The 21980-nt window shown below is 42.7% G+C and overlaps 1 protein-coding gene across 2 annotated transcripts in view; it reads right to left on the bottom strand.

The window, feature by feature from the left end:
- The window catches only part of kalrna (kalirin RhoGEF kinase a), a 1007899-nt gene that overhangs the window by 148799 nt on the left and 837120 nt on the right, over nucleotides 1–21980 (bottom strand). Inside the window, exons 38-39 of one of the 2 annotated variants that reach the window (XM_041200492.1) lie at nucleotides 6845–6937; nucleotides 4001–4128 (exon numbers count right to left, since the gene is read on the bottom strand). In XM_041200492.1, the coding sequence (XP_041056426.1) occupies nucleotides 4001–4128; nucleotides 6845–6937 (221 nt within the window). The remainder of the gene's footprint in view (nucleotides 1–4000; nucleotides 4129–6844; nucleotides 6938–21980) is intronic. The other variant, XM_041200491.1, reaches the window with a different exon arrangement.

Here is a 21980-nt window from a genome sequence, read left to right as displayed (position 1 = left end):
TTGGCCCAAGTGGACTAGAAGCAGCTACTTGTAGATAAAACTGTGTCACAGCAGTGGGAGACATTCAAGGAGCTAATAGCAAGAGTACAGGGTAAATATGTTCCTGTAAAGACAAAGTGGGCGACCAAGTTCAGAGAACCCTGAATGTCAAGGGACATAAAGGTTAGGATTAAGAAAAAAAGAGAAGCTTATGGTAGATACCAAGGGCTCAATATGGCAGAGTCACAAGAGGAGTATAAAAAGTGTAGGAAGGAGCTTAAAAAGGAAATTAGGAAAGCTAAGAGAGTGCATGAGAAAGCATTGGTGGGTAGAATAAAGGAAAACCCAAAGGGGTTTTTAAGTATATAAAGAGCAAGAGAATAACTAGGGAAAGAGTAGGGCCAATACAGGTAATCTTTGTGTGGACCTGAAAGACGTGGATACAGTCCTCAACAAATACTATGCGTCAGTCTTCACAATGGAAAAGGATGACGCAAGTATAGACATCAGGGTGGAGGGCTGTGAAATATTAGAGGAAACTAACATAGAGAGAGGAGGTATTAGCCAGCTTAGCAGCCTTAAAATGGATAGATCCGCAGGTCTGGTTGAGGTGTGTCCCACACTGTTGAGGGAAGAGATATCAGGGACCCTAGCAGTAATTTTCAAATCCTCTCTGGCCACAGGTGAGATGCCAGAGGACTGGAGGACTGGAAGACTGTTAAAGTTGTCCCATTATTAAAAAAGGGAGGAAGGGATAGACCAGGAAATTACAGGCCAGTCAGTCCAACCTCAGTGGTGAGGAAGTTACTAGAAAGAATATTGAGGGACAGAATATATCTGCACTTGGAGTGACATGGATTCATCAGGGATAGTCAGCATGGATTTGTTAAGGGATTGTTGAGTTTAAAATTTGATCGAATTTTTTGAGGAGGAAACCAGGAGTGTTGATGAGGGTAATGCATTTGATGTGGTTTACATGGACTTTAGCTAGGCTTTTGATAACGCCCTTCATGGCAGACTGATCAAGAAAGAAAGAGCCCATGGGACCCAAGGCTAAGTGGCACGCTGGATCGAAATTTGGCTGAGAGGCAGGAAGCAAAGGGTAATGGTGGAGGGATGTTTCTGTGACTGGAAGTCTGTTTCCAGTGGGGTTCTGCAGGGCTCGGTGCTGGGGCCCTTGCTGTTTGTGGTGTACATAAATGATTTGGACTTAAATGTAGGGGGTATGATCAAGAAGTTTACGGATGACACGAAAATTGGTAGGTTGGTAAATAGTGAGGAGGATATCAATGGACAGGTCAGGTGTGCAGAGCAGTGGCAAAAGGAATTCAACCCGGAAATGTTGAGGTAATGCACTTGGGGAGGGCTACCAGGGCCAGGGATTACGGCATGAATGGTAGGACCCTGGAAAGTAGTGAACATCAAAGAGACCTTGGTATGCATATCCACAGATCCCTGAAGGTAACAGAACAGGTAGATAAGGTGGTTAAGAAGGCATATGGGATACCTGCCTTTATCAGCTAAGGCATAGAATACAAGAGCAGGGAGGTTATGCTGGAACTGTATAAAATGTTGGTTAGGCCACAACTGGAGTGCATGCAGTTCTGGTCATCACATTATGGGAAGGATGTGATTGCACTGGAGAGGGTACAGAGGAGATTAACCAGCATGCTGCCTGGGCTGGAGGGTTTGAGCTATGAGGAAAGATTTGATAGGCTGGGGTTGCTTTCCTTGGAGCAGCGAAGGTTGAGAGGGGACCTGACAGAGGTGTCTAAGATTATGAGGGGCATAGATAGGGTGGATAGGAAGGCACTTTTTCCATTAGTAGAGGGGTCAATTACAAGGGGGCATAGATTTAAGGTAAGAGGTAGAAGGATAAGAGGGGAGTTGAGGAGAAATGTTTTCACCCAGAGGTTAATGGGAGTCTGGAACTCACTGCTTGAAAGGGTGGCTGAGTGAGAAACTCTTGTAATATTTACGAAGTGTTCAGATATTCACTTGCATTGCCATAGCCTCCAGGGCTATGTGCCAAGTGCTGAAAAATGGGATTAATGTAGTCAGATCTTTATTGACCAGTGCGGACACAATGGGCCGAATGGCCCTCTTCTGTGCTTAAACGTCTGAGTCTATAACCATCTGATAACATAACTTCTACTCAGAAAACGTTGCAAATGCAGTAAGCAATCAAATTTAAAAATAAATGAGAGTGCATCTCAGCCAATATAAATAATCTAGATTTTAATGCAGTCATGACCCCTGGGCCATTTGCTGATCATCTGAGACATTCTGCAACTAGCTGGGCTAATAACCATTGAGAGTGCTGTAATATAAAGGGCTGGATTGTCACCGAGTTGGGATGACTCGGGAGCCCTATAAAAATGGTGGGTAGGTCCTGATTCTGCGATTCCCAACCCCATTTCCAAGGTTTCCGATTTTCGAGAGAGCCACTTAGGGTTTCAGGCTGGTTTGCAGGTATAGACATGTCCTAGTCCTCCACAATTTTCATAGAGTTGGGCCAGCTTTTCATGGTTCACAGCACTTCAAAGGTGTCGCGAACAATAGTCTGTATGAGGGAATCTTTTGAGAGCTAAGTTCAAAAAGTCCTTCCCATGGCCCCCTCCTGCTCCCATGCCAAGGTTCTTTGGAAAATTATGGTTAGTGTCTTTACTATCTCATGCCCAATGTCCAGTTTTCTGTAATGCAAACTATCTGGGGTGGGGTGACTTTGTTGTTTTCTTTTCAATCTCTCATTTTTTAATACATTTTTTTGATTTTATGGGATGATAGAAGATGATTAATGACTCATATTTTTAGAAAGAATTTGATCAGATTTGACAGGAAATCAGTAGCCAAAATTAAGGTGAATGGAATTAGAAATAACGTTGTGGCATGGATGCAAATTTAATTGTGAAGGAGGAGAAAAGAGTTAAGGTGAAAAGGAGGGGCTGATTTTTCTCTTGGAGCTGGTGCAGTCCACCATTATTGTTCCAGTAGGTTCAGATTTCTTGACGTATGTCAAAAAATAGTCTTTTGACTGGCACCAGGAAAAGAGGAAGTAACAATTTATTTTACCAGTCTCAAATAATAATTTGCTTCGATTCAGCTTTCGGTGTACCCTTGGGGAGATCCAGTCATCGAAGGGGTTTGGCACAAGCCATATCACTAGGTTTTTTGTGGTAGCCCTTTGTTTCAGCAGCCCACTGATTATTGGTAATTCCACAAGCAAAGTTGGAGAAAAATAAAGCATGCATAGCCCCACCAGCTCATTTATATTATTTTGCTGGGCCTGTGCCTACATCATTGTTCATTCAAAATCCTAGAATTCCCTACTCAATAACACTGTGGGAATACCCTTACCAAATGGACTGCAACAGTTCAAGAAGGCTCACCTTCTTCTTGGGACAACAAAGGATGAGCAATAAATGCTGAGCTTGCTAACAACACTTACATCCCAAGAATGAATACTTTAAAAAGAAACATCGCAGGCAATCACATAAGTTTTGCAACTTCATGGTGACTATTGACCAATATACCTTCTATAACTAGGATAGCTTGTAAAAACCGTCTCACTCACATTTGTGAATGATTTGCCACTGGGCTGGTATTTTGAGTGACAGTGAATCTTGGGTAAGAGGCTTTCATAGGCTGTCACAATGCCAAGCTGTACTGATTGCAGCCCAAAACAACCTCCCTCAACAATGCAAATGCCATCCTTGCAGGCACTTTTTTCCTCAAGGGTACCAGGCCGAGCCAGAAATTGTCCTGACCCCCGCTACCCGCTTTGAGGATGAAAATCCAGTCCAATATGTTTGATACTTAATATATACTACAAATCTAAGATTGTGCATAGCACTGCAATGATTACATTTCTGATTATTTAATCTAGAATTCTAATTTTTCCTTCAATTTGCACATGATGTAATATAAGAATTTGAGGAAAAGTAGTAAATCTGAATATGCTGATTGTAATCAATTTTCATGTTCCATTTCACTGGTAAGGTTATAGAAAAATTTAGCTTACGTTCTGCCTTTAAGTGCTTTGGCCCGCTTTTCTTCATCAAGATCTCCAGGTGACATTGAAGAATTCATCGATTCAGGACTAAGGGGGTCTTTCAAATTACTTCGAAAGGAGCAGCCTGGTTCCAGAGTCTAGAAAATAATTGTTGGTTTATGAAGCATTCTTTTCTTAATACAAAGCAAGCAAATATGATATACAGCATATGCTGCAAACATATAATTGGTCAATCCTCATCAAATTATTCCACTGATGCTTTCATAAACCAATTTCCACAAAAAGGTGTTCACTCCTACAAATTTCAAAGAGGTTGTTGGTGTAACTCTAGTTTGGGACCAGTACAGGGACCGTAGCAAATATCAAAGGACTTAACTGAACTCTTTCTTCATTGTAAAATCATCACTGACTCCAACATTTGCTATATTTACCATTTATGCCAAGTTCAAATGCAGCTTTTTCCAGCAAATTTGTTCAAAGAATGAAAATAGATGGTAAAATAATGCTTACTTGCAAATGGAAACACCATTACTCAGTAACTGCAATACAAGCATAGCCGATATACCCCACTACCCCTCAGGCTTAAACCTTGCAAAACATAATCAAAAATGGACAGTCTTTTCTGAACGGCAGGAATGCAATGAATTAAGAAGTGTGTTTACAATGCCTTAGGTTTCTAAAAATTAGCTTTTAATAGATCAAAAAGTAACTGAAATTGTTTTGCAGTTGTTATGTTAAAATTATACTGTTAAAGACAAAAGGATCTTTCAGAACTCACGGGTTTAGAATTACCTCCATGGCCTTAATCCTACAGTGAGTTTTGAAAGTCCACAAATTAAGTTAAGACACATTCCGTAATGATAGAGTTCATTGCCTATCCAATTTATAGTCTATAGAATTGGTAATAAATCTGTTTTAACACTTGCGCTATTGGCAACATATCCAAAGTCCAGATTCCAATGGAGGTGGGAAGTTTTCAAGCTGAAAATTTTCCCAGTAAACTGAGAAACTTTTTGTCACTGTTAAATGAGACATTGCTTTACAGTCCAAGAGCATCACTAAGGGTTGCATGGTTGTGCCACAGACCTGACTTTAACCAGGCACTCTCACACTGGACACAGTTATGTTCAACTTGACCTACAGTGCCATTTCAGCAGAGAGAGCTACAAGTGCTGCAAGCTGTACCTAAAGAACATAGGACAAGATGCATCACTGAAATGTTAGAAATAGCAAAAATTAATAACTGAAGAGACCTTCTCTCCACCCGAAGTTGCTAAGTATACAAAAGATTTTTTTTAGTTGGACTACAGGGCTTGTAGACAATGAAACTAATCACAAGTTAAAATGTTCATACTTTTGCAAAAATGTTTAGGTACTCAAACTGTAATTTAATTTTCAAGAACTTGAAAATTTAGTTTGTGCTTGAAATGTATGATAACTGTTATTCTGTTATTTATAGTCATTAAATAACTAATTGATAGAAAAGGATTAGGTTTAGGTTATCACTCCCTGGCAATGAAGTCAGATAAATTTCAGAAAGAGAGAACATTCAACCCCCTCACAGGCCTGATGGAAATTAGTTCCAAGTAACATTCAAGATAATCAGATATAACTGACATGTCACCTGCCCAGATCAAGGAGCATTTATTATCATTTTGTCATTATGCGCCTTTTAGATTTCATACCATGCATACAGGTTGAAGAAAGTGCAGCTGTGGTAGCAAAGAAACGTAAATCACAGCTTCACATTTCAAAATCTCTTCATTTATCATCACAGTGCTGTTTTAACTCTTATGGGATTTACTGGTGTCAATACACTGCAGAACAAGTTGCACCGAGGCTTACATTTTTTAATGCGGTTTCAAAACATGCTTTGTGTGATATTCTTTATTCATCACCTCAAAATGTCCCTGTCACCAGTCTATTGTTCTGGAGCTCAAAATAGTCTCTACGTACAGAAGGCAAGATTTTAATAATAAGAATGTACATATCCTGCTCCATGGCTTCAGTTCAAGTGGATAGTACAGAAATTCTATACACCCTGCTGTCCAGCAATAAAATTATTCTGCAATGGAATAAATGTCATTACTGTCTCAACTCTGAAGTTGAAATCTACCTTTGTAACTTGTAGTTCTATTACATGCCAGGTAAGAGGAAGCATCATTCGGCAGAGTTGTAATCTAAAGCAAGTGAGGTTAAAATACAGTGACTATCAACTAGATAAAACAAAATCCACTCCAGTTGCATTAGTGTTGCCATTCAAATGCAACATATTGTCTAATATCAGTTCATGGTAATTGCATTGTAAAGCCACGTTGAAGAAAAATAATGCACTTATTTATTGTCCTTCATGACCTCAGGATGTCCCAAAACATTTCACAGCCAATAACTTAGTTTTTTGAAATATAGTTACCGAGAGAAACACATCAGCCAATTTGCAGAACGCATGATCCAATAAAGAATGAGATAAATGAGCAGAAAATATGTTTTATTAATATTGGCTGAAGGGTAAATGTTACCCAGGAAATTAGGAAAACTTTCTGCTCTTCTCAGAACAGTGCAATGAGATATTTTATGTCCATCTGAATGGGCAAGCATGGCCTCAGTTCAGTGTCTTGTCCAAAAGATGGAACCTCAATAATACTGCTCTGAAGTGTCAACCCTGGATCATGTGCTTCTCTAAAGCGCAGTTTGAACTGTAACTTTCTGCCTGAGCCAAAAATGCTACCACTAAGCTGCCACCTATGTAGTGAACAATATTCCTGGAACCAGAACAAATTTTTGTGGCTAAGGATAAGCACTTGAAAGATGTACTATAATTCCAATTTTTTTTTTTAGAAACGCTAAACTTACCAGTTTACTTTTAACCAGCTTTTCGATTGCACTGACAAGGTCCGCAGCACTGGGAATTTCAGAAGTGCTCTGACGGGCAGTATGCAAAGAGGACTGCAGGATTAGAAAGGAGGGGAGCATTACCAAGAGTGAGAGCAGGAAAAGGGAAAAGGAAAATAAAAAACCATTAGTAATGCCACTAGGAGGAAAAAGGGTAAAGTAGGGCACACAATTAAGGTAAAAATTCGAATTAGGGTGATAGCAAAGCAGGTTATAAGCCTCAACATTTTCTGATAAAAGTCAGCTAAGCAATCCATCAACAGGTGCACAGGGTGTACACATTGGGGTAGATTTTCAAATTACTGTGTGCGTATAAAACTGGTGCGCAGATCAGTTGTAGCTGGTCCATGTTGCCAGTTTTATATCCTGGCGAGAAGTCGAAAATTTACACCAGTGCTTCAGGCACAGTTTGTAAGAAGTTAGCACAGTAACTTTGTTTTTTTTTTGAGGCTTGTTACCATTAGAGTGCTCATCTTTTGAAACTAATTAGAAACTTGGACATTCAACCTCCATATTGGAGCAGAAATTTGTCTGCTGGATGATTTACTGTTTTCTGAATTGCTAACTCATGATCAGGGGACCTTTGTACATAAGGTTTTTTTTAAGATTGCCATTTTTTCTACTTTACCTTACAGGGTGGGTGCTTGTTAGCTCAGTTGGCTAGATGGCTAGCATGTGGTTCAGAATAACGCTAATAATGGGGTTCAATCCCCATTCCGGCTGAGATAGATATGGGTCCTGCCTCCTCACCTGCCCTATGCTTGATGTGAAGTGTGCCCCTCAAGCTATATAACCAATGTTTTCTCTCTAATACAGAGCGATGCCTAAGGTCCCTTGTGGACTATGGCTAATGATCTACCTACCCACATTGCAGGATAGTGAGTGGATTGAAAAAAGTGGTAACCTACCCATCCATTTTGACGGTGTGGTAACCTATCCCACTCCTGTGACTCTGCGATAGCCTACGCACCAGTTGTGACTGTGGTAACCTAACCAGCTTCTATGATGATGCGGTAACCTACCCAACTCCTGTGATCGTGTGGAAACCTACCCAACACCTGTGACGGTGTGGTAATCTACCCAACACCTGTGACAGTGTGGTAATTACCCAACTCCTGTGACGGCGTGGTAAACTACTCAACATCTGTGACAGTATGGTAACCTATCCAACACCTGTGATGGTGTGCTAACCTACCCAATGCCGGTGATGGCGTGGTAACCTACCCAACGCCTGTGACGGCGTGGAATCCCACCCAACGCCTGTGACGGCGTGGTAACCTACCCAACATCAGTGACAGTGTGGTAACCTACCCAACACCTGTGACGACGTGGTAACCTAACCAACACCTGTGATTGTGTGGTAACCTATCCAACAACTGTGATGATGTGGTCACCTTACCAACACCTGTGACGGCGTGGTAACCTAACCCACACCTGCAACAACGTGGTAACCTACCCACTCTTGCGATGGCTTGGTAACCTACCCAACACCTGTGTGGTAACCTACCCAACTCCAGTCATGGTGTCGCTAGAAAGTAAATTCAAGATGCCAGGCTAATATATGCAGTGGTTCATTAAAGTTCGTGCTGATAAGTGCCAGCTTCTCCAAGTTTACCCAAGCTTCACAATCATACTGCAAACTCTATCTGACCATTGAGAACCCTGACAATAACACCCTTAAGAAGAACAATGAGTTTTATATAATGTTAATTAAATATGTACTGAATCATTTAATCTACAGAACCTGAAAAACAGATTAATTACTGTATCCAAAAGTCTTCAAAAATACACAGTAAGGCTGTGTAAAAAGAGGTAAGAAGACATATTTTGTTGATAACTTGATTGAATGTTCCTTTTGCTGAGCAGAACATAATTACATGACCAAAAGGGATGACAATAGGAAGCTGTGTCAATTGGTGCACATTTGGAAATAGAAAATGAGATTTAATCTATCAGGATGCTTTTTCTAATTACAACTAAAAATAGATGAATATCCAATAAAGACTGGTTGTATTACTCCATTTGGGAGAAGAAATTAAGTGCAGAGTTCACATATCCACATCACAATCCAAGGCTGTCTCCAGAGACTTAAGGAGGTAGGGTTTTACAGGCCATTAATGAACAATATGTAGGCTTGATATATGTAGCAGTTTCAAGCCAACCAGCAAAAGTAACCAGTTAAATACCAGACAGATGCTGGGAGAAAACAGGATTTGAATTATTCAAAGTGAATGGAAAATACTCTCTCGTGTTAGGTTTCATTGAATTAAACAGACTAAGGATGATTTTTATGTGCAGGTGTAAAAGGTTAAGAACTGATGCAAATTTTGTCAAAGCCGTAATGGTTACTTGAATTCACTTCTGTGTGGTCAGCCCATTTGCATAATTATTTTTAGCTCCAGATGCAAATTTGGAATGGGTGCATACAGCACACTGGGGACTGGATTTTCCCTGGCCCTGTTGAGAGAGGCTTGGAAGCAGCTGAGAAAATAGCAGGGAGCCTATCAGAATGGCTCCCCAGTGTACTCCTGCCTCTGGGGAACCACCTCAGGGATGGTCTGGGATCTGGGTTGGCTGCCTGCTCCACAGAGAAGGACAGCCAGCTAGTCTAATCAAAGCTCAATTTAAAGGTCATTTTGAGCTGGCGTGGGCATTTCACTGACGTTGGAGCAGCACCCCCCACCCCATGTGCTGAAGCTGCCAATTTAATCAAGGTGGCCTCCCAGCAACAGGCCCTGGAGATGAATGACTACAGCTTTGTCAGTAAATAGTTCTGTGGAGGGATTTCCCCTCCATATTGATGTCCCTGCCATGTTTGGGAATTTTCAGTGCAGTTCTTCTGTGTTGGCCAGTGAGAATGCCTCCATGTCGAGGCACCTTTATTGGTCCCCAACCTGTCTCATCAGCATTCACCGTTACAGAGCCGCAGACTCTCTGATAGCATCGAACGCCCGCCTGCTGTCCTTAACAGGACAGCGAGCATGGAGGTGGCCTATTAGGAATTTGTCTCCTGGATGATTGTGCCACCCATCTCACTGCTGGCAAGTATGGGCTTGGGAACCCCATTTGGTCCTGAGATTGAGGTCCCGAGTCCACAAGAAAATCCAGCCAGGGGAGTGAGAACATAAACCTGAATGCCGATGAAACTCAAAGGGAGGCTGATAATTCAAGTGAAATGACAAGTTTTACATGCTTTGAAAAAGCTGAAAAAGCATTTCAACCAATTGACAGCCTTTGTCAAGGAACAGTGGACAAAGGGACAACAAACAAATGTGAAATGTAAGAAAGTTCTAGATCCAGCCCAAGTTTGCAGACAAGAGATGGTGTGACCCAACACCTGAACTGTTCAATGACTGCTGACGTGTAGGCGGTGGTGCTGCATGAGATACTTATGAGAAGGCTGGTCTTATTTATTGTTCAAGGCATCTCCCCCAGAAGTCAGCAATACAGCAGTCCAAAAGCTATTGAAACTGGCAATACAGTATCAGACAACATGTTGGACTGCAGCTGGAGGCAACCATGCAGCAGATGGTACATTTTTGCACCTGTTCTCTGACAACTCAGACAGTTTCCTGGTTATTGCCAGGTGTGTGTTTCAGGGTCTGCAGATATTGTGGGTGGCATCTTGATATATGTGTCAAACAGGGTACCTGGGCTCCTGCTCATTTTCCTTTGCTTTCTTTTATACTGTGCCAGTGAAAATCTGACATACAGGAGGAATTTTACAGCCCCATCATGACAGGGTCGGGGCTATAATATGTGGTGAGCCGTTCAAAAGTCCATAGACTTTGGCAGGAACATAAAATTCCACCCACAGTGTCTCTGACATTATAATTAATCAGGCATACAAATATCTTAGTTACAGAAGCAAGCCTACTTTCCCAGCTTCCTTTGAGAATAGGAGCCTCCACATGCACGAGTCATCCTGAATGAAGGGTTGGTCACTTCTAACTGTACATCTGAGTAGGAATAGAGCATCTCTCATGCAGCCTAAACATCACTTCAGAGATCCTGCTTTCTTTTAACAGTTCAACAAAGGATATTGCCATTGGGAAATCCATTGGTGCCAACAGTTTTACTATGCCAAAAAGGAAACTCATTGGAATAATTCATATGGAGGATCATGAGAACCTAATTGATAATAGAACAAAAATGATCAAAAACTCTCCAGGAATGGCCTAAAACATTTAATATTATATTATTTTCCCCTTTAATTGAACTTCCACCAGACTTCTCAGTCCCCAGCAACATTTTTCAATGCTGTATGATTTGAGCCTCCTGTATGCACGAACTTTAGAAATTTGTATGCTCCTTCGAGTTTCCAAGTTTAAAAGAAGCTCTCGCCCACTTTGTACAAGAGCTTCTGCTGCCTCCGATCTCCACCTGTTTTTATGCAATGTCCTGTTCATGCTCATTTCTAGAGTGGAATGAGAAGTAAAATCAGTCCTATTGTTTAAGCCAAAAAGGGAAATAAGTTGGAACTAAGATAAAAACATATCCTTGCTACATGAAGTGGACTTCTAAAACCAAGACCAGTATGTAAAGTAAAAGGGAAACTAGCTTGGAAACAGCAAACAGGCTTTCTGCAATGAAAGCACCAAAGACCTGGATAAACTTTCAGACAAGGGCTGGGAAATTTCATGTTGAGCTGACTGCTCCACCGTTGTAACACCACTGGAATTACAAGAAGCCCAGTTAACATGTGTAAATGAGATGTCTGGTGTGCTACAGTGAGAAAGGGGAAGCAGTTCTAAAGGTTTCCTAGAGAAGTTATCAGATTTCTAAGAAGAAAAATGGATAACAGCATATGCACAACAGAAAATGGATAGCAGTTCCTACAATGTAAGAGTTGAAAATAACAGATTTTAGGAATAACCAGATCAAACAAAACCATAATTCATAGTGAGAACTGAGAGTTCTACAAGTTTCATAACACAAGTGGAGCTATCCAACCAATCCACAGTAAACTAACCACAGCCAACGCACAGAGTGTGCAGAAGAAAAACTGAGGCTAATAACTACTGATACGTCTGGCAATACTGAAACTGAAGCCTCTGTTGGAAAATGTTTGCATCAATATTATGAATATATCCACTGTTGTGTTTAACAAAAAGGAGTGGTGTTAGTATAAAACTCTCATAAAAATTATGTTATCTATCAGTAACTATGAGCATATTTAATGGAGCCAGCGAGGGTGGGGGGGGGGGGGGATGGGTGGGTGGTGGTCTCACCCAACAGTCGGAGAGCTGTTGGAGCCCTACGTCACCTCTTTTAGGGAAGACCCACTGAATTAGGTGCCAATCAGGTACTTAACTGGATAGTGGAGGGCCTTTCCTGGGATCAAGGACCCTGTGGGCAGAAGTCCCACCTGTCAAGAGTGCCAGCCAATTAGAGACTGGCAGTTCTATTGAACAGCAGCGCCACTAGGTGGTGGGGGGGTGGGGGGAGGTCGCCGCTGGTATGACACCCACTTGAGGCCCAGTATCATTGCTGGATCACAAGCCACAAGTGACTGATAGCAGGGGCATGGGGGTTATGGGGAGGTGGGGGGGGTGGGGGTTAGGGGGGAGGGAGCTGAACAGTGTCAGCAGCAAGGGCAGGGTGTTAGTAGGCCCTCCTCCTTCCCAATGCCTAAGTCTCTTGATCAGGCAATGACTGAATTTGAAAGAGGGAACCCCTGGAAGTTTGCAAGCAACACTGTATGGGTTTGCTTGTCATGCTCCCTGTGCAGTGAGGCCCACCCACTGCTGGGTTAATACCAGCAATGGCAGGATGAGGCCCTTAAGTGGCCTCAAATGGCAGTGGGGCAGAAAGGCGATCCACGGGTCTTCCTGCCCTGGACTTAATCGGAGCAGAGCAGGAAGGCAGCAGGGTCCCAAGCTGCCTCCCTGCCACCTGATTCAATGCCATTCCACCTCCTCCATGGGGGGACAGAGCATTAAATTTTTCCTTGTGTGTGAATTTTCAGCACGGAACTGTTGGGATTATGTATTTAAACCAGATTTTCCTTATGTGGATGAAGGAATCTTTTAAAAAAAAATGTTCCTTTAAGGAGGTAGGTGTATGAATAATGTTGGAACTTAGCGTCCACTGTCAAGTCCAGGAAGCTCACTGGCTGGGATTTTGTTGGACTGATGGGGATCTCGCCCACCGGTCGGAGAATAGGCGGGTTAACCCTGTCAATTCTGTGGGAGAGGCCTGATTGAATCAAGTGCCCTTATGGCACTTAAGTAGTCACCATCAGGCCTTTCCCGTGATTGAGGTCCCCAGCAACAGAAGCCCCATCCACCAAGACTTTTCAGCCAATCAGAGGCTGGGAGCTCCTCATGTCAGCCGCGTCGGCAGGATTGGTGGCTGCTGGCAGCAATGGGCCCAGAAAGGTCCAGGATCATCATGGCACTTAAGTAGTCACCATCAGGCCTTTCCCATCACCTTTCCCAGACCAAAGGTGAATGAAAGCAGGAAAGCAGAGAAGGATGAGGGGGTGCCTGATAGGGGTATACAAAATTATGCAGGGCATAGATAGGGTAGATAGGAAGGAACTTTTCCCCTTAGAGGAGGTGTCAATAACTAAAGGGCACAGACATAAGATAAGGGGCAGGAGGTTTAGAGGGGGTTTGAGGAAAAATGTTTTCATCCAGAGGATGGTTGGAATCTGGAACACATTGCCTGAAAGGGTGGTGGAGGCAGGAACCCTCACAACATTTAAGAAGTATTTAGATGAGCACTTCAAACGCCAAAGCATACAGGGTTATGGGCCAAGTGCTGGAAAATGGGATTAGAATAGATAGGTGCTTGATGGCTGGCATGGACACAATGGGCTGAAGGGCCTGTTTTTGTGCTGTATAACTCTATGACTAGGATGGGGATCATGGGGTGGGCATCACGGAAAGGAGTGGCCGGGGAGTCAGAGCCAAGGGCTGTGGGTTGTCTTTCACTGGCTAATCCACTCCTGCCTAATGCTGGCTCCCTCGATTGGGCACAGAGTGCCTGATAGCGATGGAGTCTCCGGAACGCTGCTAGCAAACTCAACAGTTTTCTGGGCAGCCATTTGAGGGTGTGAGAATGCCCTGTGGCTTCCATTTAATCTCTGAGCCAGCACTAAATTGCAGTGGGCTCAGGGATAATGGGTGTCATTTGGCTCATTAATGAGCTTAGTTGACATCTCGTCACTGATGGCTGGGAATTCCGTGTCTGCCCCTTCTGCCCTCCACCTTAATCGAGGGAGATTTTCCTGGCACTGGGAGGCTGCTGCGGGTCTCTCCCACGATTAAATGGGCCCAGCGCCATGTTTCCCACCACGACATGTTGGATTAAATCCAGCCAACTGACTCTGTGCCAGGGAAGTTTCCATAGCCGACAACTGAATGTAGTTACTTCAAAATTCCTCAGCAATAAAGAGGACATCTTGAAAACCTGTGATGTAGTTTCGCTGGCTGGTTGGGACTCATGACCACATGATGATTTTTACAATTGACTCAGACATTATTTTTGGCGGCACCTTCTCTAAATATGTATTGTCAGACCAGGAACAGAACTCACGTAAATCACTGGGGGAATGGGAGGCACATGTGAGAAGATGCAGAGACCTTAGACTGCTGCGAAGCTTACACCTCAGTTATCTGTCTAAACTATTCTGTTGTAAATGATATGTTTGTGCAAACTGGTAAAGAGGTGACACTCACAGCGGAAGCTTCAGAAGTTTGAAATTCAGCCAGACCTATGGCAGAAATGGTTCCACTGATATTTACAGGTCTCCATTCTGTGTTGTGCTCTCACTGCACTCCTAACTCACTGCTACTGAGGAGATTTTCACAATCTCTATTAGTACGCTTCAAAATCGTTTTTGTTCGTTACCCAAGGGCTACATTAAGAAGAACTATATTATCTTTCCTCAGGGCAGCCTGAGGGTAAATTTACATTTATACACTGCTGTTGGAATTTTTTTTTAGGGTTCCCTCAGCCGGTTGCTGTAACTTCAGTGGACATTAACAGAAACCATTTCTGTGAGGTTATAGGCTGGGGCTGGGCTAACAGCCAGGAACGTGTTGCGGTCACAATAAGGTGAAGTAGATCAGAATGGACCAAGACCATGAGTAGCAGGAATGGGTCAGGAAGGACACTATTGGGCAGACAGAACACCAGTATAACAGACTTTTGGGAATAGTGGTGTGAAAAGCTATTTTTTAAATGACCAGACCTCCTGTGCAACAAAAGCAACATACTGCAGATGTTAAAATAAAAGCAGAAAATATTAGAGATAGACAACAAGCCGAGTAGCATCTGTGGAGGGAGGAACAGAGTTAACATTTCAGGTCATGACCTTTCAAATCAACCTGAAGTCTTAACTCTCCTCTCTCCACAGATGCTGTCTGACCTGCTGAGTATTCTCAATATTTTCTGTTTTATATTAGACCTCCTGTGTTGCTGTTCAGGGAGGTACCACAGGGAAAAAAATTGGCTTCACAAAGAACACAGGCAAAGGTCTGAGAGCGAGTTGAAGATTAGGCCTTAGAGGGCAAAACCTACTAGTCATATTTCCAACAAGAGTTAGGCAATTTTATGGACAATTACAAATATTTTTATTTTAAGTTTTTTGTAAATTGTACTCATTTTGATGTGTACATGGAAGACTGAAGGGAAAAATTGCGAGTACAGGAAAATTTTTGTTGTCTAGTAGCGGAAATGGGAAGCGCCAGTTAATCAAATATGCCCGTTAAATGAGATGTAAGGCGGCTTCTGCATTTTCATCCACTGAGAAAGCTCCAGGATGATCAGGCGGGTGTTGAGATCTCAAGTGGTGCAGGAGCACGTGAATTGACTGAACGTCACTGAGGGGAGATGGTGCTGCAGAATAGTGGGAAGCTGAGACCAGAGCGAAGACAGGCTGCCAATAGCAATTACCGGTGACTTTATCAACAGTCAAAAAAAAACCCGACCCCAGAATTCCAGTGAACAGAGAATTCCTGTTAGCACAGCATCAGGTAACAGATATTTTACTGTAAAAGGTTTTAGAAAGAAAAAATTAAAGTGGTTTGCTTGATTCCATTTATTTTCTTTTCTCCCAATTGCCTCAGCTTTAGGAATATGAAATTTTGAAAATCACACAAAATTTGTATCTAGGCAATGTTAACCCAAGTATGATGATCACTGAAATATGGAAAACTTGTGTTAGGTATATTGTTTTAATATGATATTCCAATGTATTATTCATAGGAAGTCAAAATAAACACCATTTTATAAGAATGCAATTCTTCTGTAGCATTCTATTATCCAAGTTAGTGGATTCCACCCACAGTTCTATTTCATCTCGTAATAGCTGGGGCAACCACAAAATCCCATGACTTTTGTTGCTGTAACTTTCTGCCCTCTGGTTTCCCTTCCATTTGGTGGTGCATTATAAGAATGGAAAAACAGTGTGTCCTCCAACTCATTGTGATTTATTAAAATTTACACCAATAAAAGAGCAGTTTGGGGAATTAAAATCATTCAAGACACTTCAAAATGTTTTGTCCTTAATTTCTTTCAGTCTGGTGCCTGTGGAATAAAAAGATGAGCCACAGAATTCCATGGGGGTTCCACCAAACTTATAGCGGTAGGCTGGGAGAACCCCTGCCTCCCCAGCCACCAATATGGACATATAAAATTTCTCATATGGATCAATAGGATTCAGGTTGCCTCATGGTTGAAGGTCTTGGAAAAGTAAATTTTTTTTTTTCAGTTTCTTTTACATTTTGACCAATAATTTGGGAAAAGGGCATGGAATGAATTTTTGAAGTAAAATTTAATTTTCTATGAAATATATAGGAAATCGGCCAGATGGAAAAAATGGTGGGTAGGCCTGAGCCCTAGCCTGGAGGCCAGTCCACTATCAGTCAGAAATGGAGACAGAATTTTTGGGGAACAGATATATCAGGATTAGAGTTCCAAAATAAATAGCATGTGGCCACAAACTAGTTAGGTGGGTAGGGGAATCCCTCTTGCCTTATAAGTTAGGAGAAAAATGTGGGAATAATTAAAAACATCTGAAAGTGATCAACAAACCCTGGAAAATTGGGTGAAAGATAAAGTAGTGGATGGTTTTGGATAACTTACTCAGCAGTGCCATGTGGTAATGGGTGGTGTTCAATGTAGCAGGTGTTGATTATAGTCTTTTCCCATTACAAATGTTGGCCTGTTGACATAGGGTTTTTCTATTATAAAGGGTGAGTAAAAATCACTGAAAAATAATGATATAAAAAGTAATGATATCTGGACAGAATATATGTGCTATATATAGATACTAATGATTCTTTATGGCATTCCTCATGGTGAGTCAGCCATCATGCTATTAATAAGAGATGTATAGAAATACGGGATGGGTAGACATATACTGTAGAGATTTAGAAAGAAGTCTGTAAAGAGTTCTACATGATTACAATAAAGTCTTTTAGATTGCTTCTTGGAAGATATTGGTTTCCTTATTTACTGATCCTGCACAAATAAATCTGATCTCTCCCCCTCCAAGAGTGAAAAAAAGACATGGCTAGTTTAATAAATGCATAAACCTCCAGCACTGATATAAACAGCAGGCACCCGAGGACAAAAGAAAGAAAATATGAACACCACAACACTTGATTCAGAATTTTTACTTAACAGCAGTGTTTAAAAGCCTAACGTATTATTTTTAAACTTACTCATGACTTGTGCTATTTACAAATGTTGTGGTTGGATGATAACAGCCTTAAGTATTATAGTTATATTGGAGCAGGTTAGAGGTGCCATTTCCATTTTGAATGTCTCTCTCTCTCCTACACGCACATGCACACACACAATGATTCCAGAGGAACAAAACTCCTGAATGTTTTCTATCTAGTCTTCATGTGATGCGGTGGTTCAATCCTAGTTCTGGAAAACTTCTTTCTGATATTTCCAACATTAATGAACCAATTTTGTGTGTAATTTAAAATTTTTTAAGAATTATAAAAGTTTTCTGTCATACAAGTTATCTTTAGATGACTTATCCAACGTACAACCTCTGTATTCCTCCATGAAAATTCAGCCCTGTAATTCTACCACCTATTACCTTCATAGTGAGGGCAGCATCCATTGTGTATTGCGGTACTATCATTATGCTAAACAGGTTACACTAGTGATTGAGGCATCAACCCCGGGCACTTAGGAAGCGCGGTGAACCATTAGCAGCAGCAAAATTGGACACCACCAAAACTGGTAAACTCATGGCCTAATACATCCCGAATTCTTCCGTCTCCATCCAGCCAGAAGATCAATATTGGTTCAGTAGGAAGTTTAGAAGGGCATGCTAGAAGCAAGATGGGTACACCTTTAATGGAGGTGAAGCTACAAGATAGAACTACTCCATGTTAAATTTCATGGTCTAATTCTACCAATTACATTAAATTTTTTCTGCAACCCTAGACATATGAGAATGTGTCCTCTAAACTAACCTCCAGGTAATGCCTTCCAGCAAACTGTTGTTTCCATTCTTAAGACCAAGACTTAAAAGGCCACTGATTCCAACACCATGCAATACTTCTTCAACAGAAGTAGTAAACTCGGGGAATTTGCTGAGAGAGGGGATTTAGTGCAGCGAGCAAAGAGGTGCTGTTAGACTCAGACTCATAGACATTTACAGCACAGAAGGAGGCCATTCGGTGCATCATGTCCACGCTGGTCAACAAAGATCTGACGACACTAATCCCATTTTCCAGCACTTGGCCCATAGCCCTGGAAGCTACAGCAACGCAAGTGAATATCTAAATACTTCTTAAATGTTACGAGAGTTTCTGACTCAATCACCCTTTCAGGCAGTGAATTCCAGGCTCCCACCACCCTCTGGGTGGAAAAATGTCTCCCAACTCCCCTTTAGCCTTCTACCTCTTACCAAAAATCTATGCCCCCTGGTTAATGACCCCTTTACTAATGGAAAAAGTGCCTTCCTATGCCCCTCATAATCTTATACACCTTTATCGGGTCACCTCTCAACCTTTGTTGCTCCAAGGAAAACAACCCCAGCCTATTCAATCTTTCCTCATAGCTCAGACCTCCAGCCCAGGCAGTGTCCTAGTAAATCTGAGATAAAAACAAAAAAACTGCGGATGCTGGAAATCCAAAACAAAAACAGAATTACCTGGAAAAACTCAGCAGCCGTGGCAGCATCGGCGGAGAAGAAAAGAATTGACGTTTCGAGTCCTCATGACCCTTCGACAGAACTTGAGTGAGTCCAAAAAAGAGGTGAAATATAAGGGGTGTGTGTGTGTGTGTGTGTGTGTGTGTGTGGCGGGGGTGGGGGGGTGGTTGTGGAGAAGTGGAGGGGGTTGGTGTGGTTGTAGGGACAAACAAGCAGTGATAGAAGCAGATCATCCAAAGATGTCACAAACAACAGAACAAAAGAACACATAGGTGTTAAAAGTTGGTGATATTATCTAAATGAATGTGCTAATTAAGAATGGATGGTAGGGCACTCAAGGTATAGCTCTAGTGGGGGTGGGGGGAGCATAAAAGATTTAAAAAGATTTAAAAATAATGGAAATAGGTGGGAAAAGAAAAATCTATATAATTTATTGGAAAAAAACAAAAGGAAGGGGGAAACAGAAAGGGGGTGGGGATGGAGGAGGGAGCTCAAGACCTAAAGTTGTTGAATTTAATATTCAGTCCAGAAGGCTGTAAAGTGCCTAGTCGGAAGATGAGGTGTTGTTCCTCCAGTTTGCGTTGGGCTTCACTGGAACAATGCAGCAAGCCAAGGACAGACATGTGGGCAAGAGAGCAGGGTGGAGTGTTAAAATGGCAAGCGACAGGGAGGTTTGGGTCATTCTTGCGGACAGACTGCAGGTGTTCTGCAAAGCGGTCGCCCAGTTTACGTTTGGTCTCTCCAATGTAGAGGAGACCACATTGGGAGCAATGAATGCAGTATACTAAGTTGGGGGAAATGCAAGTGAAATGCTGCTTCACTTGAAAGGAGTGTTTGGGCCCTTGGACAGTGAGGAGAGAGGAAGTGAAGGGGCAGGTGTTGCATCTTTTGCGTGGGCGTGGGGTGGTGCCATAGGAGGGGGTTGAGGAGTAGGGGGTGATGGAGGAGTGGACCAGGGTGTCCCGGAGGGAACGATCCCTACGGAATGCTGACATGGGGGGGTGAAGGGAAGATGTGTTTGGTGGTGGCATCATGCTGGAGTTGGCGGAAATGGCGGAGGATGATCCTTTGAATGCGGAGGCTGGTGGGGTGATAAGTGAGGACAAGGGGGACCCTATCATGTTTCAAGGGTCCCCCTTGTCCTCACTTATCACCCCACCAGCCTCCGCATTCAAAGGATCATCCTCCGCCATTTCCGCCAACTCCAGCATGATGCCACCACCAAACACATCTTCCCTTCACCCCCCCACGTCGGCATTCCGTAGGGATCGTTCCCTCCGGGACACCCTGGTCCACTCCTCCATCACCCCCTACTCCTCAACCCCCTCCTATGGCACCACCCCATGCCCACGCAAAAGATGCAACACCTGCCCCTTCACTTCCTCTCTCCTCACCGTCCAAGGGCCCAAACATTCCTTTCAAGTGAAGCAGCATTTCACTTGCATTTCCCCCAACTTAGTCTACTGCATTTGTTGCTCCCAATGTGGTCTCCTCTACATTGGAGAGACCAAACGTAAACTGGGCGACCGCTTTGCAGAACACCTGCAGTCTGTCCGCAAGAATGACCCAAACCTCCCTGTCGCTTGCCATTTTACACTCCACCCTGCTCTCTTGCCCACATGTCTGTCCTTGGCTTGCTGCATTGTTCCAGTGAAGCCCAACGCAAACTGGAGGAACAACACCTCATCTTCCGACTAGGCACTTTACAGCCTTCTGGACTGAATATTGAATTCAACAACTTTAGGTCTTGAGCTCCCTCCTCCATCCCCACCCCCTTTCTGTTTCCCCCTTCCTTTTGTTTTTTTCCAATAAATTATATAGATTTTTCTTTTCCCACCTATTTCCATTATTTTTAAATCTTTTTAAATCTTTTATACTCCCCCCACCCCCACTAGAGCTATACCTTGAGTGCCCTACCATCCATTCTTAATTAGCACATTCGTTTAGATAATATCACCAACTTTTAACACCTATGTGTTCTTTTGTTCTGTTGTTTGTGACATCTTTGGATGATCTGCTTCTATCACTGCTTGTTTGTCCCTACAACCACACCAACCCCCTCCACTTCTCCACAACCCCCCCGACCAACCCCCCCCCCCCCACCCAAAACACACACACACACACACACCTTATATTTCACCTCTTTTTTGGACTCACTCAAATTCTGTCGAAGGGTCATGAGGACTCGAAACGTCAATTCTTTTCTTCTTTGCTGATGCTACCAGACCTGCTGAGTTTTTCCAGGTAATTCTGTTTTTGTCCTGGTAAATCTCCTCTGCACACCAAGTTCTCTCTGATCTTCAGTACTTCAGTACTTTCCAAGGTCCTACCATTCATAGTGTAATCCCTTACCTTGTTAGCCCTCCCCAAGTGCATTACCTCACACTTTTCCGGATTGAATTTCATTTGCTACTGCTCTGCACACCTGACTTGTCCATTGATATCCTGCAGTTTATGTCTATCCTCCTCACTATTTACCAGCCTACCAATTGTCGTGTCATCCAGGAACTTCTTGATCATACCCCCTACATTTAAGTCCAAATCATTTATGTACACCACAAACAGCAAGGGCCCCAGCACTGAACCCTACAGAACCCCAGTGGAAACAGACTTCCAGTCACAGGAACATTCCTCCACTGTCACTCTCTGCTTCCTGCCTCTCAGCCAATTTTGGATCTAACGTGCCACTTTGCTCTGGACCCCATGGGCTCTTACTTTCTTGACCAGTCTGCCATGAAGGACTTTTTCAAAAGCCTTGCTAAAGTCCATGTAGACCACATCAAATGCATTACCCTCATCAACACTCCTGGTTACCTGCTCAAAAGATTCGATCAAATTTGTCAAATACAACCTTCCCTTAACAAATCCATGCTGACTATCCCTGATTAATCCATGTCTCTGCAAGTGCCTCTGTCCCTCAGAATTCTTTCTAGTAACTTCCCCACCACCGAGGTTAGACTGACTGGT

This window comes from Carcharodon carcharias, chromosome 12 (assembly GCF_017639515.1).
Source record: "Carcharodon carcharias isolate sCarCar2 chromosome 12, sCarCar2.pri, whole genome shotgun sequence".
Lineage (NCBI taxonomy): Eukaryota > Metazoa > Chordata > Chondrichthyes > Lamniformes > Lamnidae > Carcharodon > Carcharodon carcharias.
This window is presented reverse-complemented; position numbering and strand designations above follow the sequence as displayed.